The sequence below is a fragment of the Astyanax mexicanus genome, chromosome 6, assembly GCF_023375975.1.
Source record: "Astyanax mexicanus isolate ESR-SI-001 chromosome 6, AstMex3_surface, whole genome shotgun sequence".
Taxonomy (NCBI): Eukaryota; Metazoa; Chordata; class Actinopteri; order Characiformes; family Acestrorhamphidae; genus Astyanax; species Astyanax mexicanus.
In genome coordinates, this window is record NC_064413.1 from 15238580 (window position 1) to 15263304 (window position 24725).

General features: G+C 37.9%; 1 protein-coding gene across 2 annotated transcripts in view; it reads right to left on the minus strand.

Moving 5' to 3' along the window:
- The window catches only part of LOC103035048 (F-actin-uncapping protein LRRC16A), a 224526-nt gene that overhangs the window by 127132 nt on the left and 72669 nt on the right, over positions 1 to 24725 (minus strand). For both annotated transcript variants that reach the window (XM_049480062.1, XM_022674094.2), the window contains exons 4-12: positions 24503 to 24562; positions 23991 to 24112; positions 23626 to 23723; positions 22940 to 23010; positions 21590 to 21663; positions 19352 to 19427; positions 10612 to 10700; positions 8020 to 8114; positions 3680 to 3766 (exon numbers count right to left, since the gene is read on the minus strand). In XM_049480062.1, the coding sequence (XP_049336019.1) occupies positions 3680 to 3766; positions 8020 to 8114; positions 10612 to 10700; positions 19352 to 19427; positions 21590 to 21663; positions 22940 to 23010; positions 23626 to 23723; positions 23991 to 24112; positions 24503 to 24562 (772 nt within the window). The remainder of the gene's footprint in view (positions 1 to 3679; positions 3767 to 8019; positions 8115 to 10611; positions 10701 to 19351; positions 19428 to 21589; positions 21664 to 22939; positions 23011 to 23625; positions 23724 to 23990; positions 24113 to 24502; positions 24563 to 24725) is intronic.

The window sequence follows — 24725 nt, forward strand, 5'->3', positions numbered from 1 at the left end:
ATGCTGCAGTTTTTTGAAAGCGGTAGGATTTATTTGTAGATAAATATATGCCTTATCCCACCAGATGCTGGAACTTTTTCCCCTACGAGCTCAGTCCTTCAGTCCTCCTCTTCTATATTTGTAACAGTAGTCAGTGTAAAAAGAGTTTATTTCAGGTCATTTTGAGATATTTCTATTGGTCCATTCTTTAATCAATTTTGGCACCATGTAGGGGACAGTTTGTGTGTCCAAATTATGTAATAAACCAAAAATCGACAAAAATGGACATACTTGTTTTTTCTTGGGAGAGCGATGATATTAAGCTTTGCAGTAACAGCTGTAGCATGCATGGCTATTCACATAAATAACTACCTACTGCTGTACACTATTTATTCTCTTTGTGGGTAAGCATCAAACTAATTCACTAATACACCCTGGGGGTATTTTAAAAGCCACAGCGAAGGGGTTTTGCTCAAAACCTTCAAACTGAGAACCATAAACTAAAAGTAAACCTTATTTAAGGGCACTTTGTGGCTCACTGCCAATTGTTCCATGACTGATTCCAGCACTATGAGCTGAGGAAAAAAAACACCACACTATAAGTGTTCTAGTAGACAGAAGGACAGATGTTTCTACAGGCAGCTGAGAGCCAGTCAGAGTAAATACCCAACTGTTAAATGTTCAGGTGAAAAAAAGCAGAACAAAAGTAATTTACGAGGAGTGATCCAGAAATGGAAGGAACTACACATGACATGTCCAATCAATAATGTGAGAGAGAAGGGTAAAAGAGCGAGAGAGATTTACAGCAGCTGCTAGGGTGGCACTAGGGCTTACCGTATTTTCCGGACTATAAGGTGCACTGTTTTATAAGGATCACTATCAACGAATGTCTATTTTCTGGTCTATTTTCATACATAAGGTGCACCGGATTATAAGGTGCTTTAAGCAACACTAGTAAGGAACAGGGGTGTCCTAATTGAGCAGGTCTAATTCAGCAGGTCTCACTGCTGGTGGTGGGGGGGCGGGGAGGGGGAGGTAACTAAGTTAAGTAAAGCTAAGCTAAGTAAACAAAACTGTAAATCTTAAAAAAAAACCATCTGATTTCAAAGTCAAACGAGCGCTTGATGTTAATCTACACAGATTTCTCTTCTGAAAACTGTTTATTTGAATAAGCAAAGTGCTTCTGTTGATTTACAGTAAGCGTTAGCATTAACAGCTAACCGCTAGCGCTATCAGGACTTAAACGACTAATGCTAATATTGCTAATACAGCAGTTCAGTTTAGTTCTTCAGCACCAAGACTGGAGCAGCATTAGCATTAGACACTAACCGCAGTAGCTCTTTCCTGGTTCAGTATTTTCGAGCCTGCTAGCCGTGGCTATCACTGCTAGAGCAGCATTAGCCTTACCCTCTAACTATGTTAAGCATTAACTCTTTCACCGTTTAGATGGGAGTGTTATTTGACTGGCTACGTGGGACAAATTGCTAGCAAATATCACCCTGGCTTAGAGGATCAATCAGGTTTCCTCTGTGTAACACTGTTAGTCGGAATGAGCTGCTAACTGCAGAGAGAGCTAGCGGTTAACTGCTAATGCTAATGCTTTAGGAGAGAAATCTGTATATATTAACATCCAGCGCTTGTATGACTTTAAAACAGATGTTTATTGATAGTGCAGCTTATAATCCGTTGCACCATATAAGGCATAAAATACGGTAATTTAAAGAATCGCTCAGTGAAAACAGACACTAAACATCTTTAACATAAACATCTTAATGTAAAGAGCTGAACAGCACTTTAATTAAACGAGCAGTTATGATTCTAAAGATCACAGTAAAATGTCTTCAGCTATAATGCTTCCTCTGATGAGCAGTTAGACAGCGGGAATTTGCATTGTTGTGGAAGATAAATAATTAGCCTAATCACCGAGCGCTTAGCTGTTTATTCCACAGGGCATAAGGTGCTGCTCATTAGTGTCTTATTAGACACACAGAGCATGTCAGTGAAAAGAGCCTCATTTACACTGTGAGCTCGGAGAAAACGGCCAGATCTACTAAAAGAAATACAAGCTTTCAAGCTCATGGGGTATCACACTTCAACAGATTCAACAGAGCATAAAAAAACTCTCCATTTATGTGTAACCCTTTCATGCCCTTTATTTGACTCAGCAGTTCACAGTCTCATTTACAAAAGATCTTTTCTGCATGAGGCAACTGGGTTTTATTATTACAACTCATACTGGGTCAAGAGCTTTAGGGTTTTCATGTTATTGAACTGACTTATGTCAATTGTATTTAATTGATCTTTTTCCATCCACTTAACACCAGCATGGCAGAATTTATTAGAATTAATAGATGTTTTTACAATCCATATTTACCAACTACAGATTTTTTTTTTCAAGTTTAAGATCCAGCATTTGATCCCCCGCTTTGTATTTAAATTAAATAAATAAATAAAATAATTTAATAATTTTTTAAAAACAAATTATTATACATCCATCCCTCTTTTATTCTTTACAAACTGGTTCCATTACAATTCCTTCATATTTATTTGATCTATGTAAATGAGATCTGTTCTGAATAGCTTACCATGAACTTAACTGCTACCACAATAATCAATACCAGTATAGATATAGGGCGTTTTCACACTAGCCTTTCCCAGGTGCTGAGATTTTGAGTTTACAATAAAGTAAAAAAAAAAAAAAAGCTTTCTCTATGCAGTTTGGTCATGCATTCTTTATTCCAGCCCCCCATGTTGGCATTATCTCCCCTCAAACATACAAGTATATACTAGTATTTTAATTAACACCACTAATATAAATATACTTGCATGTCCTACATTCATTCTTTTACTTACTTTTAAACATCCACTATAAAAACTTGTGTCTTAAGAAGAATAAGTGCGATTAATCGCAGTTTAAAACAGAATATTCTTGTGATTTATCGGATAAAATGTTTTAATCAACTGACACCACTAATTATTTCCCTTTCCATCAGTACAACAATACAATAATACCTAATGACTAATAAACCCACACTGTGAAAGGACAGGAGTAAGGGTCCTGTAATAATAGCACCTTTGTGGAGTGAGTGTTCATTACATTACATTTCATTACGCCAAGGGATAGAGAAGTGAAGGAGGGGAAGAAGGAAATGGGGTTAGAAGTAGTTAGTGTGTTAGAGGTGTTAGGAGAGTAGGTGCTCTTTGAAGAGCTCTGTCTTCAGGAGTCTCTTAAAGATAGCGAGAGATTCTCCTGATCTGGTAGTGGAGGGTAGTTTGTTCCACCATTGGGGAACTCTGTATGAGAACAGTCTGGATTGCTTTGTGTGAATGTTTGGTAAAGCGAGGCGACGTTCATTGGAGGAGCGCAGCGGCCGGGAGGTAGCGTAAGCCTTCAGGAGTGAGTGCAGGTAGGAAGGAGCCTGTTCTGTCATCACTCTGTAGGCGATTGTAAGAGTTTTGAATTTGATGCGAGTGTTCCCAGTCACTTAAATATTTTTATCCAATATGAAAATAAAAAGCAGATAAATAGAGCAAATAAAACTTCACACAGTAAAGTGACGCATATGACTGCACATTCAATCCACGGTTTCGGAAAAAGTTTGGGTGTGAAAACAAGTCAGCGATTTTGAGCTCCTCCCCCAAATGAGCCCAGACTCGGTCCTGAGTTGGTGACTGAAACTGAAAAAGATGATATAATTACCTTTGGGTGACAATGAGGTTCTGGAGAAGTTGAGGTGTTTGAGGCCTTTGCGGAGTTTGGCAAACTGAGCACCCAAAGAGGCGATTCCTGCAAAACACATTCAGCTGTTATACTCAACAAAAAAACACACCACTCAGTTAAATTCAGACTGGTTAGAGTTAAATGTAGTTTCAAAATTTGTACTCCAACTGTGTACAATGCTTTTGATTTCATGAGTTCATATAATTATATTAAAGCTTGGAACATGAATACTCTGAATATAAATATGACTCGCCTTCTCAACAGTGATGGGAATTTTATTCAAGGCATTTTTGGTTACATATGAATAGCAAGTTTGATGCATGTTTAGTAGGGGTGTGACGAGACACTAATATCACGAGACGAGACGAGACACGATACTGGGTTCACGAGAACGAGACGAGACGAGACAAGATTTAAAAATAAAATTTTAAGGAAAACGTCAAAAATGAAAAATTATTTGACAAAATCATATAACGCAAACTTAACAGACTGGTTTCTCTCACACATTGATTCTATAAGAAATAGAAATAAGAATAAGAATAAACAATAAAAATAAAACTTTTCTAGGTCTTATATAGTGCAAACAATAAGTGCAAACCACAACCAGTCATATTAAGACTATGGTTTGTGTTTTTTTCTCCTAAATCTCTTGTAATTTGATTATGCATAACCATAACCAGTCATATTAAGACTATGCTTGAAGTGCAAACAGAGACAGAACATATTTTTTAAAATACAGTACAGAGCTAAGGGATTAGTACAACTACCTATGAAACAGTCATGTGTAGGATTTACTTACAGTATTTATATATGGGTTGTGTCTTGTTGGTCACTCTGTTACCGTTTATTGTTTCCACTGGAGCCAAAATGCAGCCAGACATACAACTTAAAAGTAGCAGAAGCATCTTCTATGCAAATGCCCGAATTTTCCTCTTCTGCTGAGAGCTGCTCTCACTGCTCAGCCACCATACTCTATCGCTATGGCTACTGAGTTGCCAGATCCCTCTTAAAAAGTCCACACTTAACTGTTTTTTTTGCCCCACGAGACAGGTTTAAGCCTGACGAGAAATATCATTTGGACAACACTGCACTTTTGAAGTTTTAGTTATCTGATATAAACCTATAGATATAGCACAGTTTGCATTGCCCACACTTTATACTATACACTACTAGACACCTTCTTGGGGGTGTGAAACAAAGAACAGAGGAAATAATACAAATATAATACGAATACCAAACATAGCAGTTACAAAAGCAGTGGTATTAGAGATAATCACAGTACTAAAAACACTCAAAATAGTATTTTGATGTCACATGGTTCTCGTATTTAGGTCTAATCCAGCCTGTTTGTTTCTATGACAACAAATACTGTCCCTTTTTAATAGCCAGTACTCTTCCTCTTCATTGAAGCTGGAAAGTAATTTAAAAGTAATTCATGGGCCAGGTTTAATAAGGTTTTAATAATTAAAATCATTATTTAAAAACTGCATTTTGTATTTACTCAGATTAGCTTTGTAGTCTGATAATAAAGCTTGTTTGATAAACTGAAAAATAATAAAACAGCAAAAACAAAAATCTATATCTATCTTTTTTCAGTATACAGTAATTGTTATGGCTTTGGCTTCTTATATTATGGCTGTTTTTTTGTAGGCTCGTTTTTCTATTGTTTGTTAATGTACGCAATAGTTTTTCATTTAAAATCGTTTAACTATATATTTTTTATGTTTTATAAGACATTTCAGATACTCTGAGATACACTGAGAAAGTACAACATAAATGATTTATTATTATGATCATCATTTTTGTCTATTTTTCTATTCCTCCACTCTTCTTTGTGTGTATTCAGTGCAGACAGAAAACAGATAGACAGGCAGACAGACTGCACTCTCACTCGCCACCCACCTTCCTGACTCATGACTTCCACATTTTACACAAGGCCAAACTACAGCCTGCACTAAGCTCAGGCCACATGTTTTATTAATAGTCCAGAAAGAAAAGTTTGTCTGTCTGAGGGAATATAAAACATTAAACACAGAGCCGTTCGGCTGAGTAGTCTGAAATCATCATCTTCATCTTCTTCTTTATGGGTTACATGGACAGACCTGTGATACAGGGTGATGAATGTATTTTAATTAGAAAGAGGTGCAGGTGACGCAGCCAGGCGTTGAAGGGCAGGGTGAGAGTAAAGCGGTTATGACAGAGCAATAGATCAGCAGATTTATCATCAGCAGTGACTCTCACAGTATAACACTCTCACACACTGTCACTTGTGGGCGTTTGGTTCCGCTTAGTGAACTGTGCTGGATGTGATTTATATTAAAACCACACCAACAATCCACCAGAAACTGGACTGGAACTGAAACCCTGATCTGTGTTATTGCGATCTCTGCTACGAAGAAACTAAACTAAAATCTCTCTACAACTCTACAGCCTTTCTTAAGCCCTGTTTGAATGGAATTAGTATAACCTATGGGGGGGGGGGTAATATAATTTTACTACAGGATGTCTATAAAATCCATGACTGGTTTGCGTTGGAAAAGAAATCTCAGCAATAATGACTTAGATGAAAAGATATGATGATAACCAACCGTATAGCTCTTTTATAACAGTAAAAACAAGTTTAAGCTGAAACACTGTGCTGACGAGTCCTTTGGTATTTTACTGGATTTATGTTTTTTTTTTTTTTTTATTGAACAGCCACACTACCAGACCTGTAGAATCAAGAAATCACCTAAACAGAACCTGCCTGACAACATGAAGCATCTCAAAAACACATTATGTACATTAACATATTGTCTGAAGATATTCAAGAGCACTTCCCTGGAGTGACTGGCCTACCAAAATTAATCTAAAAGGGCATGGACGACTCATCCAGGAGGTCACCCAGAACAACATTGAAAGAACTGCAGGTCTTACTTGTCTCAGTTAAGGTCAGTGTTAATGATTCAAAAATAAGAAAGAGACCGATCAGAAATAGTATCCACTGCTGACCAAAAAGAACATAACTTCCCGTCTCCCATTTGCCAAAAATCATTGAATATCCCTGGGACATTAGATAAATATTGTTTGGACTGCCATGAGAAACATTGAAACTTTTTGGAAGATGTGTGTCCTGTTACATCGGACACAAAACTAACACATCATTTTAGATCAAGAACATCATACTGTTTTACATAAGGTAAAACATGGGTTTTCTGCTTCAGGGTCTGGAAAACTTGCTGTAATAGATGGAATCAGGAATTCTGCTGTTTACCTGACAATTCTGAGGTAGAAAGTCCGGCCATTTGTTTCTAACCTTAAGCTCGGGTGTACTTGGGTTCTGCAGCAGGACAATGATCCTACTAGTGTATCTGTCTAGACTAGCGTTTACTGATGACCCTATAAATAGCTTTTTTTTCTGATTGTTTTACTTTCAACAATGCCATGCACAGTCCTTTTTTTCTTTGTCTCAATAAGCCCCTGACCCAGTCCTGGTATATATATACATTGTGTTTGTCGATTTGCTGTGCTCAAAACAATCAATACATGGCTAGGGGGAGAAACAGCAGCGTGGCAATGAACAGTAACACCCAGCCTGTGGTGAGAACCTCAATAGAAATCCAACCAAGGGCTGCATAGTGTCATTTTTTTTTCTCCAATTATTATTATTTTTTCCCCCTTTACTTTCTCCTCAATTTACATGGCCAAGTGCTCACTAACTCACTCATTAGGACTTCCCCATCACTAATAATGCCTCAACACCAGGAGGGTGAGGACTTGCACATGCCTCCTCCAATGCACGTGAAGACAGACTCACAGCGAACTCGGAGGAAAGCACAGCGACTCGATTCTGATACATCAGCTCACAGACGTCTTGTGATGATCGACATCACCCTTTGGAGTGATGTGGGGAGAGAGCGCCATCTACCCACCCAGAGAGAGAGCAAGGCCAATTGTGCTCTCTCAGGACTCCGGAAGCTGATGGCAAGCTACATAAACAGGATTCGAACCGGCAACCTCCTGATTATAGTGGCAGCGCTTGGCCCGTTTAACCACTCAGAGCCCCTCATAGTGAGCATTTAAGAAATCTTTCTTTAATGCAAATACACAGGAGTGACTATGTTCTAAGCAGTGATGGATATATATTTTTTTGGCTTTTTTTAACATGAAATGGTCATTAGCACCATACAAAATTCTTTTAAAATGTTGTCTGTCCAAAATGACAAAATGACAATTCATGTGTTTTGGTCATGTTTCCAGTTTTTCTTATAATCCTCATTTTTTAAATCTGTAAAAAGATAGTTGGGGTTTTGAAGACAACCCACATCATACACACTCACCTCTGTCCTCGAGAGGGTTGTTGGCAAGGTTTAAAGTGTGCAGTCCTGAGTTGGGGTTGTGGGCGAGGGCATTCGCCAGCTTCTGTGCAAAATCCCTGAGGAAGAACCACAACAAAGAACCGAGTAAAGCTTGACTGTGGAACATGAATCATCTAACCTACAAAACTCTTTTTTTCAATCCAGTATTTAGCTGTGATAAATGGTCATATGACTTCCCTTCCATTTGGGATTAAAGGAATATGATTTTAAATAAAGGAAGTAAAGTGATGTTACTGGTGAATCCCCAGAGGATGATCTCTGAAAGCTAACTAAAGATTCTAAATAAACTGCCTGGCCAAAAATAAAAAAAGGTCACACACTCTTTGATTGCGGCACACATTCACTGTGGCATTGTTTCAATAAGCTTCTGCAATGTCACAAGATTTATTTAAATTCAGTGTTACAATAATTTTTCACCAAGATCTTGCAGCAGCATTGATGATGGTAGAGTCTGACCGCTGCACAAAGTCTTCTCCATCCAGCACATCCCAAAGATTTTCAATGAGGTTAAGATCTGGACTCTGTGGTGAACTCTCTCTCTCAATCCATTTGTGAAAATGATGATCTCGTGCTCCCTGAATCACTCTTTCACAATTCCAGCCCCATGATTCCTGACATTGTGATCTTGGAATATGCCCGTGCCATCAGAGAAGAAAAAATCCATTGATGGAATAACCTGGTCTATATTAAGTATATTCAGGTAGTCAGCTGACCTCATTCTTTCAGCACATACTGTTGCTGAACCTAAACCTGCAGACCAACTGCAGCATCAACCCCACATCATTTACTTACTTAAATCCAGGTGGAGACTTTTTTTTTTTAACAGGCAGTGTATAATGATTTGGATTCTCTCAGAATGGGCTTTAAGACCAATCTCATCCTTCTCAATTCTAAAAGCAGAGGTTTTGCTAGTTCTGGGAAACACCAAAATAAACCATTTAAAACATTATTAAAAAGGGTGTGCTCACTGAAAACGAACACAATCTAGTACTGATTGCAGTTAACATCAGTTGGAACATTTAGCTGGAGTGCACAGATCATCTTCATACTTGGCTACATACATCTGCTATGTTCTGCTAAAGTGTGATGTGACACGATGTGTGAGGGTGAGGTGGATCGCGTGTAAATCAATAGGGTGTCGGGATGGTATATGTTTATACTTCTCATCCAACCACAATCAGATTCATTCTATCCGGATGGAGAGATTTATCTGGATAGGGATTATTTCATTTTTTTTACACTGAGAAGCCGGAATGAAAACAAGCTAAAAAAAAAAAGGAAAAAAGGAGTAACAAGGCTATTTTTAAAATGTAAGAAGTAGAAAGTTCAGATAACTGTGTAAAAAATGTAAGGAGTAGAAGTAAAATGTGGTCTAAAAAATAATTACTCCAGTAAAATATAAATATAAATAACCAACATCTCTCTAGATAACAAAGTATTTGTACTTAGTTAAATGAAACCTCTGCAAATCCACATTTGCCTCCTGAACATTGTCTCTGAACTGATATGTAGAGGTGTACGGGGATTTTCATCATTATGGTGAGAATCGTTCTGTTATCAGTTTTGCCTGAGAACAAAAATGAATTGTTTGTTTCAGCACCTGCTGTTTGTCAAACCAAGATTTTACTAATCTGGCTTACATATTTTGTAGGAATTTTACCAGTCAGGAGCAGTAATGCCACTCTGCTGAAGTACAGAGTTATACAGGAATTTCATTCTGTGCTAAGCACAAGCTCTTTTGACATTTAGGGTTGAGTATTATCAAACTTTAGCCTGCTGCTAACTACAGCTAGCACTGCTGAAGCAGTGTTAGCAATGCCCGCTAACTGTGCTAACCGCTAGCTTCTTTGCCATTCAGAGGTGAGTATTATCGTACTGTAGCCTGCTGCTAACCCTGACTAGCACTGCTGGATTAACATTAGCATTAACATTACCTGCTAACCGCGCTAGGTCTTTCACTGCTCAGAGGCGAGTTTATCAGACTATAGCCCGCTTTTTCCGTGTTAAAACAAGCTATGTGGGTCGAACAGCTAGCTAATTTCGCTCTGGCTCACCAGAACACTTAGGGTTCCTCAGTGTAGCGCTGTCAGGTGGAATTCTAGTGCTTTAGTGGACATCTAGAAATCTAAGCTTGCTGTAAATAAACAGAAGCACTTTACTCACCCAAAAAATACATTTTCAGGAAATAAATCTGTGGAGAATAACATCCAGCACTCGACTGACTTTAAAAGAAAATGTTTTTTTTTTTAAAGAATTAAAGTATTGTTTACTTAAATTAGCATATCTTTACAAATTAGCCACCCAGCAGCGAGAGTTGCTGAATTAGAAGAAAAACATGGCAACACACCTGCTCCTTACTAGTGTCTCTTAATGTGTCTTATTATCCAGTGTGCCTTATGTATGAACATAGACCAGAAACTAGACGTTTATTGATAGTGCGTCTTATAGTGCGAAAAAATAAGGTATGTATTACTCCATCTGCTTATACTGTATAGAAACCTGTGTCTGAGTGTGTGTGTCTGAGTGTATGCGAGTGTGTGCGTGTGTTCTTACGTTTTGAGTCCTGCATTGTCCAGGACCAGCTCCTCCAGACGACTAGAGCGGGCCACAACTCGAAGAATCTGATCACACACATCTGCAGGCTGAAATAAACACACACACGAAGATTCAATGTCAGAACCACATTCCAATAAAAACTAGCTTGAGTTATCTGAGTTGACTTAACTGTACATTCATCAATAAATTCTCACTAAATGAGCTAAAGCACTGATCTCACATACACACAGATATATGAAAGTGACCTCAGTGCATACACTGTCATATAGTCTTTACATAAACCATGCTCTTATCGATTTCAACACTGGCCTATTTATTGCACAGCATATACATCATTGGGAGTTGGCTTACAGGAAAACATACAGGAAATATCAATGCAATGCTATGATTTATTTATGAGAGAAATCAAATTTCTGGTTCTCTACTCTTCTTTACAGCTACTTTGACATCCTAAAGTAATGTTAATAAGGTCCTGTAACCACTGGCCCCACCTTTCTGAATGCACACTCCAGGGTACTATTCCTACAGGAAAATGCTCGTCCACACGCTGCTGCCCTTTCAGGATCAGGTCTTGGGAATGTACACAAATACTGTGCCAAGGCCATTCACATAGTCAGACCTGTGGGATGCTATAGGATGCACTATAAACACTCCATGATAAGTGTGTGTTACATGTTACACACTACTTCTGTATAATATTTCCCAAACGTACAACAAAAGAGTTGCCTATATTAGTCTAAAACTATTTAACTGTTTATTGTTCCTGGCAACTTTTATCATCCTGCCAATAGCATTACAATGTGACACTTATTTCTGGTAAGTATTGTGATATTATACTTTACAATACTGTATTCATTCTTCTCCAAACCCCACTGTACTGTCTGGGATAAAAATGAATGCTTTCTTTTATACAGATTTTATGATGTGATTTTTAATACTAGGTTTAAAAAAAAAAAAAAAAAGGTTTGGACACAACTTAAATTCTGTGTTTTTTCATTAATTAAAAATTTGGAAGTCATCCAAACTATTTCGAAAAACATGAGTAAACAGAAAAAAAAAAAAGAAAATAAAAAAAACAGAACATGTTTTATATTTTAGATTCTTTAAAGTAGCACCTCTTTCTAAATCACAGTTTGGCACATCTTGGTTGGTTTTTCTCAGTCAGTTTTATGAGGAAGTGTCACCTGAAACTGAGGCTTTCACCTAACAGCTGTGCTGAACTCATCAAGAGTTAATTACTTGAATTTCTTGTCTCTTAATGTGTTTGAGAGCATCAGTTGTAAAGTTGTGAAGAGGTAGAGTTGCAGGTATACACTGAATAGCTCTACTTAAGTAACATTCTGATCTATATTATGGTAAAAACTACTCAACTAAGTAAAGAAAAAAATGACTTTAATAAATGACAGTCAGTTAATGTGAAAAATTTCAACAGGTTCAATTCATTAGAGTTAGCAGCCTCAGAAACTGTAAGTTAACAGCAGCCAAGAAAAGAGCACCTAAATGTTTCATTCTTTTGGTATTTTGGTTTGTTATATTGTATCGTAACCCTGGTTGGTTGGTTGGTTGTTGGGGTTTTATTACCACTCCAGCACAAATTTGGCTATTTGTGGCATACACTTGGTTTTAAATGCGTAGATATAGTACAGCTGATTTAAATATTACATAAGCCTCTACATGTGTGTCAAATTTGATGTTTAAGATTAAGATCTGATAAAAACTTTAAAATCTTCCCGGGTGGGTTTTTCCCAAAAAGGTCATTTATGTTCTGTTCTTGATAGTAAAATTTTCTTATATGGTTATGGGCTGGACAGTCGATGAGGACGTGTTTTATAGTTAGTGGGGTGTTACACGATTGACAAGATGGTATTTCAGTGTTTGTTAAAAGGTGTCCATGTGTTATTTTTGAGTGGCCTATACGGCATCTTGTGTAAACTGTCTGATCTGATCTTGAGTTGTGTTTGAAGGTTTTCTGTCTTAACAAAGGTTGAATTTCATACAGTTTATTGTTGTGCTCTTGGTCCCACTCTTCGTAACCCCGGTACTGTGATGCATATTGTACTAAAAACCTACAACTGTGGCTGAGCTGCCACTTAAACTGTTCAGTCTCCCTAAAACGTACAGGAATACTGCCATTTCGGCCAATACAAAGTATATTAACTCTTCAAAATTAAGATATAGAGTGGCAAATGCTACTAAAACAGAACTTCCCCAGAACTTCCCTTTCCTTAGGCCCACCCCTTCTCAATAGTAATTAGCTAATAATATGGCAATCATGCCTCACACTCAACCCATTGGTCGCACTGAAGAGGAAACTAACAGATAAATGGAGCAAAAACAAAAAAAGATTCTGGGAAATTGAGTTTCATTGCATTTAATATGAAAAACTATGAAAAGAAGTAAAAGAAATAAACAGGACATTTTGTAAGGGTAATAATCTTTACACTACCCACTAAAAAAATGTGTCTGCAGAAGAACAAGTGTGCTTCATCACAGTAAATAACAGAATATTGTTGTGATTAATCTGATTAAACGTGAAATTGACACCACTAGTTTATACAGTTGTGTGAGTACAGGGGAGCACTGCAGGTGAATAACAACACAAACCAAAACACAAAAAAGTAGGGACAGTTCCTTTTTACCACAGAGCAGATTACTTTATCAGCACACACACACAAAGTTCACACCCTTCAAAGTCACACCTCAGATTTGGCCTCTTGCTCGGTTTCGGATCCCCTGCTTTCAGGCTCAGCACAAAGAGGTCTTTATTCTGAGGGATGCGGTGCAGGTTTCACAGGAGGAACGCTGGGAGACGGCACGTGATGAGCACCACACCGCACATCTCTCAGTCTCTGTCCTCTCCTGAAGATGACACTACATTTAGGCTGGAATAAAAATTTTAAGTCGACTGAGAGCTGACCCAGTTCTCCCAGCCGCCGCCAGACAGCACAGGACGGGGCAAAAAATCCCTCTGAATGTACAGAGGAGACACACTGCTCTTCTGAATACATTTTTATTATCTACGAGACCACTGCTTCACCGGGGAGGGTCCCTGCTGACTATAAAGAGGCAGAGAGAGACAGAGAGAGTTGTAAAGTAAGAAAGAAAGAAAAAAAGAAAGTGTATACTGGGTCACAAGACTAATGTGCCAATGTGGGCAAGTGCTGCTGAATGTGGGAGTAGGACCCATGGTAGAGCTGCACCACAGGCCCTACTGAGAGAGAGTGTGGGGGGAGGGATACATTGTGTTAGAATTAGGGCTGGGTAACAAAATTCAATAACAAAAACGCACCAATCAAAATGTCTCAGCACTTCCAAATCCCGGAAAGTCTTAAAAAAAAAAAAAAGAAAAAAAAAATTGGTGCCTGTTTTAGATACTTTGCATGAAACGTGCAAAAACACAGCAATCAAGGAGAACTCACACAGCGTGGTAAAAACAACCACGCCACAGCACCCCGATGCACACAAGTGGAGAGCGCACACAGAAACGCAGATCATTCAAATTGTCCACACACTGCCACCGTGCTAAATTCTCCCAGGTGCTCGTACCTCGCTCTCATTTATGCCGTCTTTCCTTCTTTCTTGCTCGCTCTGTCTCTCAAGCTCTTTCTTTCTCTCTCTCTCTCTCTCTCTCTCTCTCTCTCTCTCTCTCTCTCCTCTGTGATATTATAATACAGTTCAAAATGCTCTAGTCTGCCAGACTACACTATTATCACTGTCCCCCACAACAATACTGGGAATTTCAGCATTAAAAAATGAAACATGATTTTAAATCATTCCAAAGCGATTGACACCACTAATAAAAATGAATTTAATTCTGCCAATCTAATGCTGATATTCCTTAAAAGAACTTTTAAAAACTAAAATGCATCCAGTAATATGCTTAGGAAAAAAATATTTGTAGTTTAAGCATTTAAGGTAATGCTGCTGTTTTTGTTCTTAATAAAGCGCCACAATCCTGCTCATTGTGTGTTTATTAATTTTGAATTTAGAATTTTTATTTTTGCAGAAAAACAAGAAAAAAAAAACAAACAAACTGCAAAAAGCATAAAATATAGCGAAGGTAAAGGCAAAAACCTAACATGGGCTTATTTAAAGCCTCTACATTAATAATAAAAAAAACAGTGATTGTGTACATAAAATATTGTATATAATAACATAATAATATAATAATTGTAGTAATAATAATTGCAATACATTTATTCAATTATCTTTTAAATATTTGTATAATCTTTTTACCAAATGGTTCAAATCATTTCACAGTTTTGCTGCCCTATATCTTGGTGACAGTGTGAGAATGAGATTAATCATGTCGGCTGTTAAATAAATACTTTGTGTGAGAATAATTATAACATTTTGTATTTTTGGTCACAATTTAGGAAAAGATATTGAAAAAAGTATTGTTCGAGTATCGGTACCAAATTCAAGATACCATACTGATATCAGTATCAAAAAATTTAAAACAATACCCAGCCCTAGTTAGAATGAATAAGTGCAATTAGGCTCTTACTGTTCGCTTCAGTATAAACTAGGGTTGCAACAGTATGAGATTTTCATGGTATGATAACAGTCTTAGATATAATATAGATATAATAGTATCACTGTATTTCAAAATTATCCTAAAGGTAATAGTATAGAATAATAGACTAAATCATAAATACAGTATGATGGTTCCCAGACTAGTACACATGCAATAGATGATGAGGTGATGAGGTAAGTGGTGATCATCCAACAGTTCCAACAAAACCCAGGAAGAGCTCATTTTAATGCTCTTGATTTCAGTAGAAGCAGTGTTGTAGTGTTGGTTTCCCAACACTAAAAAAAAAAGAGCCAGTAAGCCAGCATAACTACTGTACATCACGCACAGCAAGAGTAGAGTCAGAGTGGAAGAGACTGAAGGCGAGCTGATCATAGTGTGTGAGATCTGAGAGTCGCTGACAATTCCCTGGCTTATATTAAATCTCTTAGAACTTCTAATTCCCTGATTCAGCTCACACACTCTCTAGATAAAGCAATTACCAGAATCATTTTACTCTTCTCTCTCTCTGTCTATCTCTATCCCCTTCTTTTTGCTCTCTCTTCCTCTCCTCTCTTACACTTTCCTGCTGAAAAAAAAAACATGGTCAAACATCTTAAACAGCTCAAGCCAGCAAGACCAAACTAGTCGACCAGCAGCAAGCAAGCAGCAAGGACGCATTGTTGGACCAGCGTAGCAAAGTATGACCCAAATTAAACACATCATCAACTACGCTGCTCAAGAACTGGTTAAAATACTTTTAAAAGAAAAGGATGCTCTTTGATGAACCTTTAGAATTTTTTCAATTCAATTCAATTTGATCATTAAGGAACAACTTAATGTATACTTAATAGTAATAGTAGTCACTAATAGTAATAGTGATAGGATATGATAGTCTTGATGAACAGCTTAGGGCATCTAAAGCCAGCTACCAGTAAAGGTCTGGTCTCACGCTGGTTTCTGACGCAACAGGCCACCCAACTCCTGGTACAAGCAGTCATCATCTCACGACTCGACTACTGCAATGCCCTGCTAACTGGCCTCCCGGCCTGTGTAGTAAAACCACTCCAAATGATCCAGAATGCAGCAGCACGTCTGGTCTTCAACCAGCCAAAACGGGCACATGTCACCCCGCTGCTCATTGAGCTCCATTGGCTACCAGTTGATGCTCACATCAAATTCAAAGCTCTTACAATCGCCTACAAGGTGATGACAGAACAGCTCCTTCCTACCTGCACTCACTCCTGAAGACTTACGCTACATCCCGGCCGCTGCGCTCCTCCAATCAATGTCGCCTCGCTTTACCAAACAAACACTCACACAAAGCCATCCAGACTGTTCTCATACAGAGTTCCCCAATGGTGGAACAAACTACCTTCCACTACCAGATCAGGAGAATCTCTCGCTATCTTTAATAAACTCCTGAAGACAGAGCTCTTCAAAGAGCACTTACTCTCCTAACACCTCTAACACACTAACTACTTCTAACCCCATTTCCTTCTTCCCCTCCTTCACTTCTCTATCCCTTTATTTCCCTTTGACCTCCTTTAGGCCCTATCTAAAAATGTTTTGCCTTTAACTTCTATTACTTTTGTACTTCACTATTGTAAGTCGCTTTGGACAAAAGCGTCTGCCAAATGTAATGTAATGTAATGTAATGGATTTTACACCCGTTTTTGGGCTCCCTATCTCCTTATATGGGCGTTTTTTCACAACCATGTCCCAATTCACTAGCTGGAACAGCGGTAGTGTATTGGACTGTGACCCTGACGACGCCGGTTCGATCCCGCATGAGGAGCGGTGTGTTTATTTATTTCTTTTTTCCCTTCTTCTCGGGTTTACCTGCTTTTAGATCAACTGTTCTGCTATTGGGTTCAACAACCCTCTGGGCTGGAGAGCTACTAGTCTGTAGCACTCCATCCTATTACACTTCATTTTCCAAAACAGATTTTGTTTTGTGACCCCTGGTTAACAGCCTTCCTCCTTCAATTGTCCCTCAGCCCATATGTGACAGTTGTAAAATTCACTATTAAAAGCGAAGGGCGTTTTTAGATTTTAGGTTTTTACACACACATTATTTAAGGCATCACTTCTGACATACAAACACTGAAGCTGTTATTAAAAGGTTTTCATCAATGCAGGCCATCACCAGACGAATGCTTATCAGCATGCTGTCAATACCTACACTCACTCCACAAAGCTGAGCTGAGCTTATTACAGTTCCCTCTCTCCAGTCCTATCAAAAGTGTGGGTTAATTGGGCATTACGTGTTGTTTTACTGCTTAAAAGGGAGGCAATGCAATAAGTTGAATTAACCAATCACGCAACCCCACACACAGCACAGGGTGCAGATAACAACATAGTCTGCTTAAAGAAAAACCCCACACAGCAGATTTCAGAAGGACCAGAGATTAATACTCTGGACTACTCCCAGGCTACTAAAGCACACGTGGGTCTGGAAAAAAAAAAGCCTAGTGTAAAAACTTCTCAAATCTGTTTGAAATGGATGCTACTTTAGCCTTCAGTGTAAAACTGAAGAAAGAAACATGGCATCAAACAAGCTTTAGCAGACGATCACACTTTCTCAGTAAAATATAAATAATAGCTTAATGGATTTATTGTGTGTTTTCTTTCTTCAGCCAAAAAAAAGGCTCCATCCACCTTTAGCAGCTCTCATTTCTCATCTCCATCCCTGAGAGGATTCCCCAGAGACACCAGACCCTCAGTTATTGTCCCGAGCGAGAGCTTGTGACATAAAGCCATTAAGCGTTACCATGGAGACGGATCACCCCACAGACAAAGGAAACCAGTCCCATTACAGGATACAGATTTGTCCCAATCATTCTCACAAAAAAAACATATAAAAGATACCATACTGTCCCGGATAAATACTAAAAAAATATTAATGATCTCCTTTTCAACAGTTCTCAGTTACTGACGTAATCCGGCAGTTATTATTTTTATAGTGCTTACATGCTGTGATTAATGGACCAATGGAAATATTCCAAAATTGTGTTGTTTTTCTTTTTTTTTAGATTTTTTGTCAGTTTCTGTCATCCTCTGTAAAGTAAACCTTTACCATGGGTAAACAATCTCAGTGTTTTTTTATATACTCACAAAATCACTGACTTTAAAATAATAGTCAAAATTGCTATACAACAATTTTGCTTTATTCTGCATTCTGAGTCCTTCATTTTGGAGTTTTTTTGCTATAATAAAAAAATAAATAATACAGTATAAAGAACTTCACTAAACAGGGATACTTGAATTAGAGCTGAAGTTCACAATTATTTCACATTATTTAATAATACAACAACAGTGTATGCAAAGTAAATATACACTTTGCATCAGAGTCAAAATATGTAGACGGCTGAAAAATATGTTGAAGGCTGTAACTGCTGCCCATTTAAGGTGGAACAGAAAATGGAACTGGCTTAATACAAATTAACCGAGAATCTCCTTCAACCAGGGCTCCATTCAGCTTAATAGTGCTTTACTGCCACGGCTTTGGCTTTGGCTTACTGGCCTACATTAGAGGGAAGCAACTGTACTTATGTCTACAATAATGTCTAACCCCTTCTCTGCGCTCCGATGAAGGGGTTACGCTACGTGCATTGATTAGTCGTAAAACGGAGCGTGCATGCTGGATTAATTAAATATTTAGCTAACTATCATGGAAATAAGACAGATATTGTGTCATATTATATTAAAAAGCCTTTTTAAAGGCTGCCCTTCAACGTGAAACTAAGTAATAGGCTGCCTGACTGGTGAGTTTATGTGTACTTAAATGTTTTGGCTGCTCTGGCGTCCTGTAGGCATATAAATGAGTGATATTTCTTGAACGGCTGTAGGCAGAAGGGTAGCCGCTATATTCACTGCACACCACTGCCATAAACACTGGTAAACTACGGTCAAACCTGTTGTGTTTTTTTTATATTTAAAATGAATTATCACATTGATAATCTGAAATGATGTTAACTCAGGTGTCACTCCCAGCTCTGACTTCCGAGGTAAATAGAAAGCAGCGTATAGTCCAGACTGACAGTCAGGAACTGAGCTCATAGTTTCTCAGCAGCAGCAGCAGCAGCAGCAGCAGCGGGTCATGTGATGACGGAAAGATTGAGCAGTCATTGTTAGGACGGTGAATGGAGGATTTAAAGAAGCTGTCATTACCCGACACTCCACGTGTCACGCCTGCTGAGTTACTGCTGCAGCTTAACTCACCAGTTTATAATCCTTTGTGGAGAGCTTGGTGAACCACTGGTTAAATTCCAGCACTGCAATTATCGCTACCAAATCCCTGTGAAAGAGAAAGACATACACATCAGCGAGCACACACACACAAGAAATGAGATACGTCCTTCTGAATGTGAATGGATCAAGTCTGAGCTGCTTAGAGGCTTTGATTCTGATACTTTAACCCTTTGAACCGTATTTCGTTGTTACTAAGCCTCACTGTATAGGAAGACTTAATATACAGTAAGTAATATGAGTCTATAAAGTGTAGTTCCTGAAATAGACATTAATTTCAAAACACTATAATACCTATTTTTGGATTATAACTGCTCCTTAGATTTTCCAAACCTGTTATTATTATTATATGTAGAACACAATCTCTTTACATACAGTTGGAAGAAAAATTATGAGAAAGTTTTATAATAACCAGAATTTCAATTTTGTGGACCCTTCTAGAATTTTCTATATTTCTGCAAAAATATGACCTAAAACATGATCAGATTTTTTTTACACAATAGTAGATAAAGAGAACCTAGTTAAACAAATGAAGCAAAAAAAGCAAAAAGGTCACAAAGGACCCCAGGGTAACTTCTAAACAACTAAAGGCCTCTCTGACATTGGCTAATATTAACATTCATGAAAACATTAACATTATCAAGAGAACATTGAACAAAAATGGTATGCAAAGCAAAGGTTCACATATTTTTGCCATTCACAAATACGTAATATTGGATTTTTTTTTCTTTAATAAATAAGTGATCAAGTATAATGTTATCTTAAGCATTTAACTGTGTTCTCTTTATCTACTTTTAGACCATGTGCGAAAATATGATCATGTTTTAGGTCATATTATTTTATTTATAATTGAAAATTATAAAGGTTGCGTGTAGTATACATAATCTACTCAAACTAATCAACACACACAGTTACCATATTTTTTTGCGCACTATAAGGCTCACTATCAGTAAATGTCTATTTTCTGGTCTATTTTCACACACAAGGTGCCCAGGATTATGGGACACTAGTATTTCAGTAATTCAGCAGGTCTCACAGCTGAGTGGTGGGACCTATAACGCTAATCATCATATACAATTACAACATTAGTAAAAAATTCAACTAAAAGCTTAAAAAATAAAATTATCCAATTTGTATGATTATAAGTTAAGCAAACCAAACTTTAATTCTTAAAAAAAAAAAAAAAAAAAAAAAATTCTTTTAAAGTCAAATGAGCACTGGATGTTAATCTACACAGTTTTCTCTCCAGAAAACTATTTATTTACGGTAAGCTTAGTTTTCCAGATTTCCATTGTGGCTGGGTGCAGCATTTGCATTAGCAGCTAATCGCTAGTCAAGGTTAGCGGCTAATGCCGCCACAAAAGCGCTACACTAAGGAACCCTGAGTGTTCCAGTAAGCCAGGGTGATATTAGCTGTTCGTCCCATGTACCGTGTTTTAACATGATAAACGTGCAGACTATAGTCTGATATACTCACCTCTAAACAGCGAAAGAGCTACCGCTTAGCGGCTAATTCTAATACTGCTCCAGCCTTAGTGCTGGAGAAACTTCACTGAAACTCTTGTATAACGCTGTACTTCAGTCGAGTGGCTTTACTGCTTCTTACAACTTGACTGGTAGAATTTATACATAAGGCTCACCGGATTATAAGGTGCCCTGATTATTTTTGGGAAAATTAAAAGAATTTAAGTGTGCCTGATAGTGCAAGAAATAAGGTACTGTACATGTGGTCTATTGAGCACATTGAGTAAAAATCCACAGTGCAGGCTGAAAATAGCAAGTAAACCTAAGTGAATATGCAAAAGATGATTTAATTAAAAAGATGAGATTGTATTTTACAGATGCTCTGCCCTTTAAAACAAGCAAATATATAAACATGGAGGTGCTCAATGAAGATTCTCCTTTAGCAGGAGTTCAATGCAGACAATTTTATTTCAACTTTGTTCATATGTCAATGTAATTGTGTCACTAAATATCCATACTTCCACATTACATTCCTCTTTTAAAATGTTAAATCTAACAAATCTAAAATGTTTTTTTATTTACCTTATTTATTTATCTAATTTTTAAAGTAAGCTTTAGTTCAAACAGCAAAGCATATTATGAAATGTGTGGAAACAAAACAAAATATTTTGTAATTTATTTGAAGGATTTATTTGACACAACAATGTCATGTGATTTTTTTTTGACAATAAAAGATAGATGGGCTACCTGTTCTCGAGGTGGCTGAAGTCCTGTAGGTTTAACTCTCGCGTGTCCTGCGTCAGATAAATCGTATCTACATCCTAAAAACCCACAAAGAAATAACATAATACAGTTAAAGCAAAGAACAGTGTAGAGGAAGAATCTGGTCATGTAAACACAAAAAGAGCTGGATATGTTTTAATGAACAGTAAATCCACTACTTTTTACTTAAACTTACAGTGCAGTGAATAGGTTTTTGCCCCTTTACAGATTTCCTTTGTTTTTGCTTTTTGTTTAATTTACATTTTTCAGATTATTAAACAAATTTTAATATCAGACAAAGATAACAAGAGTAAATATAAAAAGTTAACACAAAGGCCCATCTCACATTTGCCAACAAACATCTTGGAAGGTGTGTGCCCCGTTACATCTGGCATAAAACTAACAAATAATTCCAGAAAAAGAATATCACAATAAATCTAAAACATGGTGGTGGTAGTGTGATGGTCTGGAGCTGCTTTGGTGGACAACTTGCTGTAATAGATGGAACCAGGAATTCTGCTGTTTACCAGACAATCCTGAAGGAGAATATTCAGGAGTGGTCTAGTTAAAGTCTGATTGAAAAGCTGTGGATGATCTTAAACAGGCTGGTTATGCAAAAACCCTCCAATATGTCTGAATTAAACCAACTCTATAAAGAAGGTACAAAATTCCTCCAGAGAGATGTGAAAGACTCTTTGCCAGTTATCAGTAAAGCTTGATTGCAGTCGTTGCCGCCAAAAGTGGCACATCCAAGTTATCAGATTTAGGGGGTAAACGCTTTTTCACACAGGGCTGGACTGGTTTGGATAGTTTTTTTTTTTCCTTTAACAAAAAAAAAAAAAAATACTTAAATGGTACTTTAAATGGTGTTTGATATTAAAATGTTTTTGTTAATCTGAAAAAAATGTAACTATAAAAAAGCCTAATAGACTAATATTACTGTTTGACTAAGTAAACTCTATTATATTTTTAAATAAATTGCATTAACCTCCAGTACCATAATCTTAGGTGTTCTTATCACCTATATTTGGGGTCAATAAGACAAATCTGTAGCCAATTAGAACGCCTTCAAATTAGCATCTCACAATAAGAATACATGATGAGACAACAATGTCTGAAATGTTTTGTATGTGTGTACGTGTTTGTGCACATTTTGCTACCTATATCATAATTTGGGCTTGTAAGGACATTTTGGTAGCCCTAAAGCCTCTTTTTTAGTCAAAAACTGACATAAAAATTTGGCACTATAAATAGGCTACAGTTATTGTTCCATACAAATGGAATAATAGCAAGACCAGTGTGTGTGTGTGTGTGTGTGTGTGTGTGTGTACTGACCCACTGAACCTCTTCTCTATACGGCAAGCCGAGCCAGTCACTCACACACCTGTACTGCTGAGAAAAGCCCCCTAGAGGAACAAAGAGAATTATGACCCATATGAATCATGAGCACACACTGAAAAACACACACACACTAAACACACACTCATTCCCACACAGAGAAAGAGTGAAAGAGAGAAAAGAGAACTATCAGTCTCACTCTGTCCAATAAGTCAACTTTACACACACACAGTCACACATACACACACAGTAGGGCTGCATGATATTGGAAAAATTAACGTTGCAAATGTTCTTTTTTTAACAGTATATGTCGCAATATTAAACAATGCCCCTTACGCTATCAGGCAGCAGCAGCCTGTCACTCACACAGACACAGAGACAGCGCTGTGTATCTACTTTCTGTGTCAAGAATCAAAACATTGTGCGCAAAATGTATTGCGCATTCTCGCATCACGATGATCATGCTTGAACGATATATCATGCAGCTCTAACATAGTCACACACACACACACTCACACACAGTCATACACACACAGTCATACACACACAGTCATACACACAGTCTTACACACAGTCTTACACACAGTCTTACACACAGTCTCACACACAGTCTCACACACAGTCTCACACACAGTCTCACACACAGTCTCACACACAGTCTCACACACACTGTGTATATTTACCACAGGGTCCAGGTTCTGCCGAGCTCTGACTCTCCCAGGTGCTCTGGAGAGCAGTGGTCCTCTCTGGAGGCTCCATGGACAACTTCTTCATCACCTTACTGTGTGAGTGAGAGAGAGAGAGAGAGAGAGAGAGAGACAGACAGAGAGAGAGAGAGACAGAGAGAGAGAGAGAGAGAGACAGAGAGAGATAGACAGAGAGAGACAGAGAGAGAGAGAGAGAGACAGAGAGAGAGACAGAGAGAGAAAGAGAGAAAGAGCAAGAGTGCGAGAGAGAGACAGAGAGAAAGGGGAACACATTGCACATTAAGCTTTAAGTCCATCCATTAAGTCTTTCACACACTTTCTTCTTTATTAATGAGTCTTACACAGGAGACAGGCCGGGGCAGATCCTCTGCAGACAGCTACCGATGTGAGCCACCAGCTCATTCACCTCCTCCACAGACACCAACTTCAGTGAGATCTGACCCCTCTCATACTCCAGCACAAACTGAGAGAGAAAGAGAGAGAGAGAGAGAGAGAGAGAGAGAGAGAGAGAGAGAGAGAGAGAGAGAGAGAGAGAGAGAGAGACATTGACTGACAGCCCTGCTGAAAATCCAGCTCAAGTCGAGCATTTGGTCTTGCTTGGCTGAGTGATTTTAACACTAAATCAGGGTGCAGAATTAAATGTTTTAAACAGACCATAATAATTATATATTTATGTGCATATTTTTCAAGTGCAAATGAAGTAAATATTGATGTAAAGAAGAGTTTTTATATGATCTGATTCTGTGTGCTGTACTATCCATTTGCTGCTGTAACAATTTCTCCACTGTGGCACTAATGAAGAATTGTCATTAATTCTGATTCACAGTACTGTAATGATGCGCTTGTTCTTTACCTGTGTGGGTTTGTTGCATGTGATGCCCTGAATCTCCAGATAGCTGAACGTCTGTTCCACCTGAAACAGACAAGACATGATAAACAATACTGGACACAGAAATCTAATACAAACCACACACAGGTCTCACTCTAAAGAAGCACACATAAAGCAACACAACTCACACAATCATGATTATACAGAATTTGTGGTTTCAGTGGTTTCAGCGCTCCTGGACTGTTTT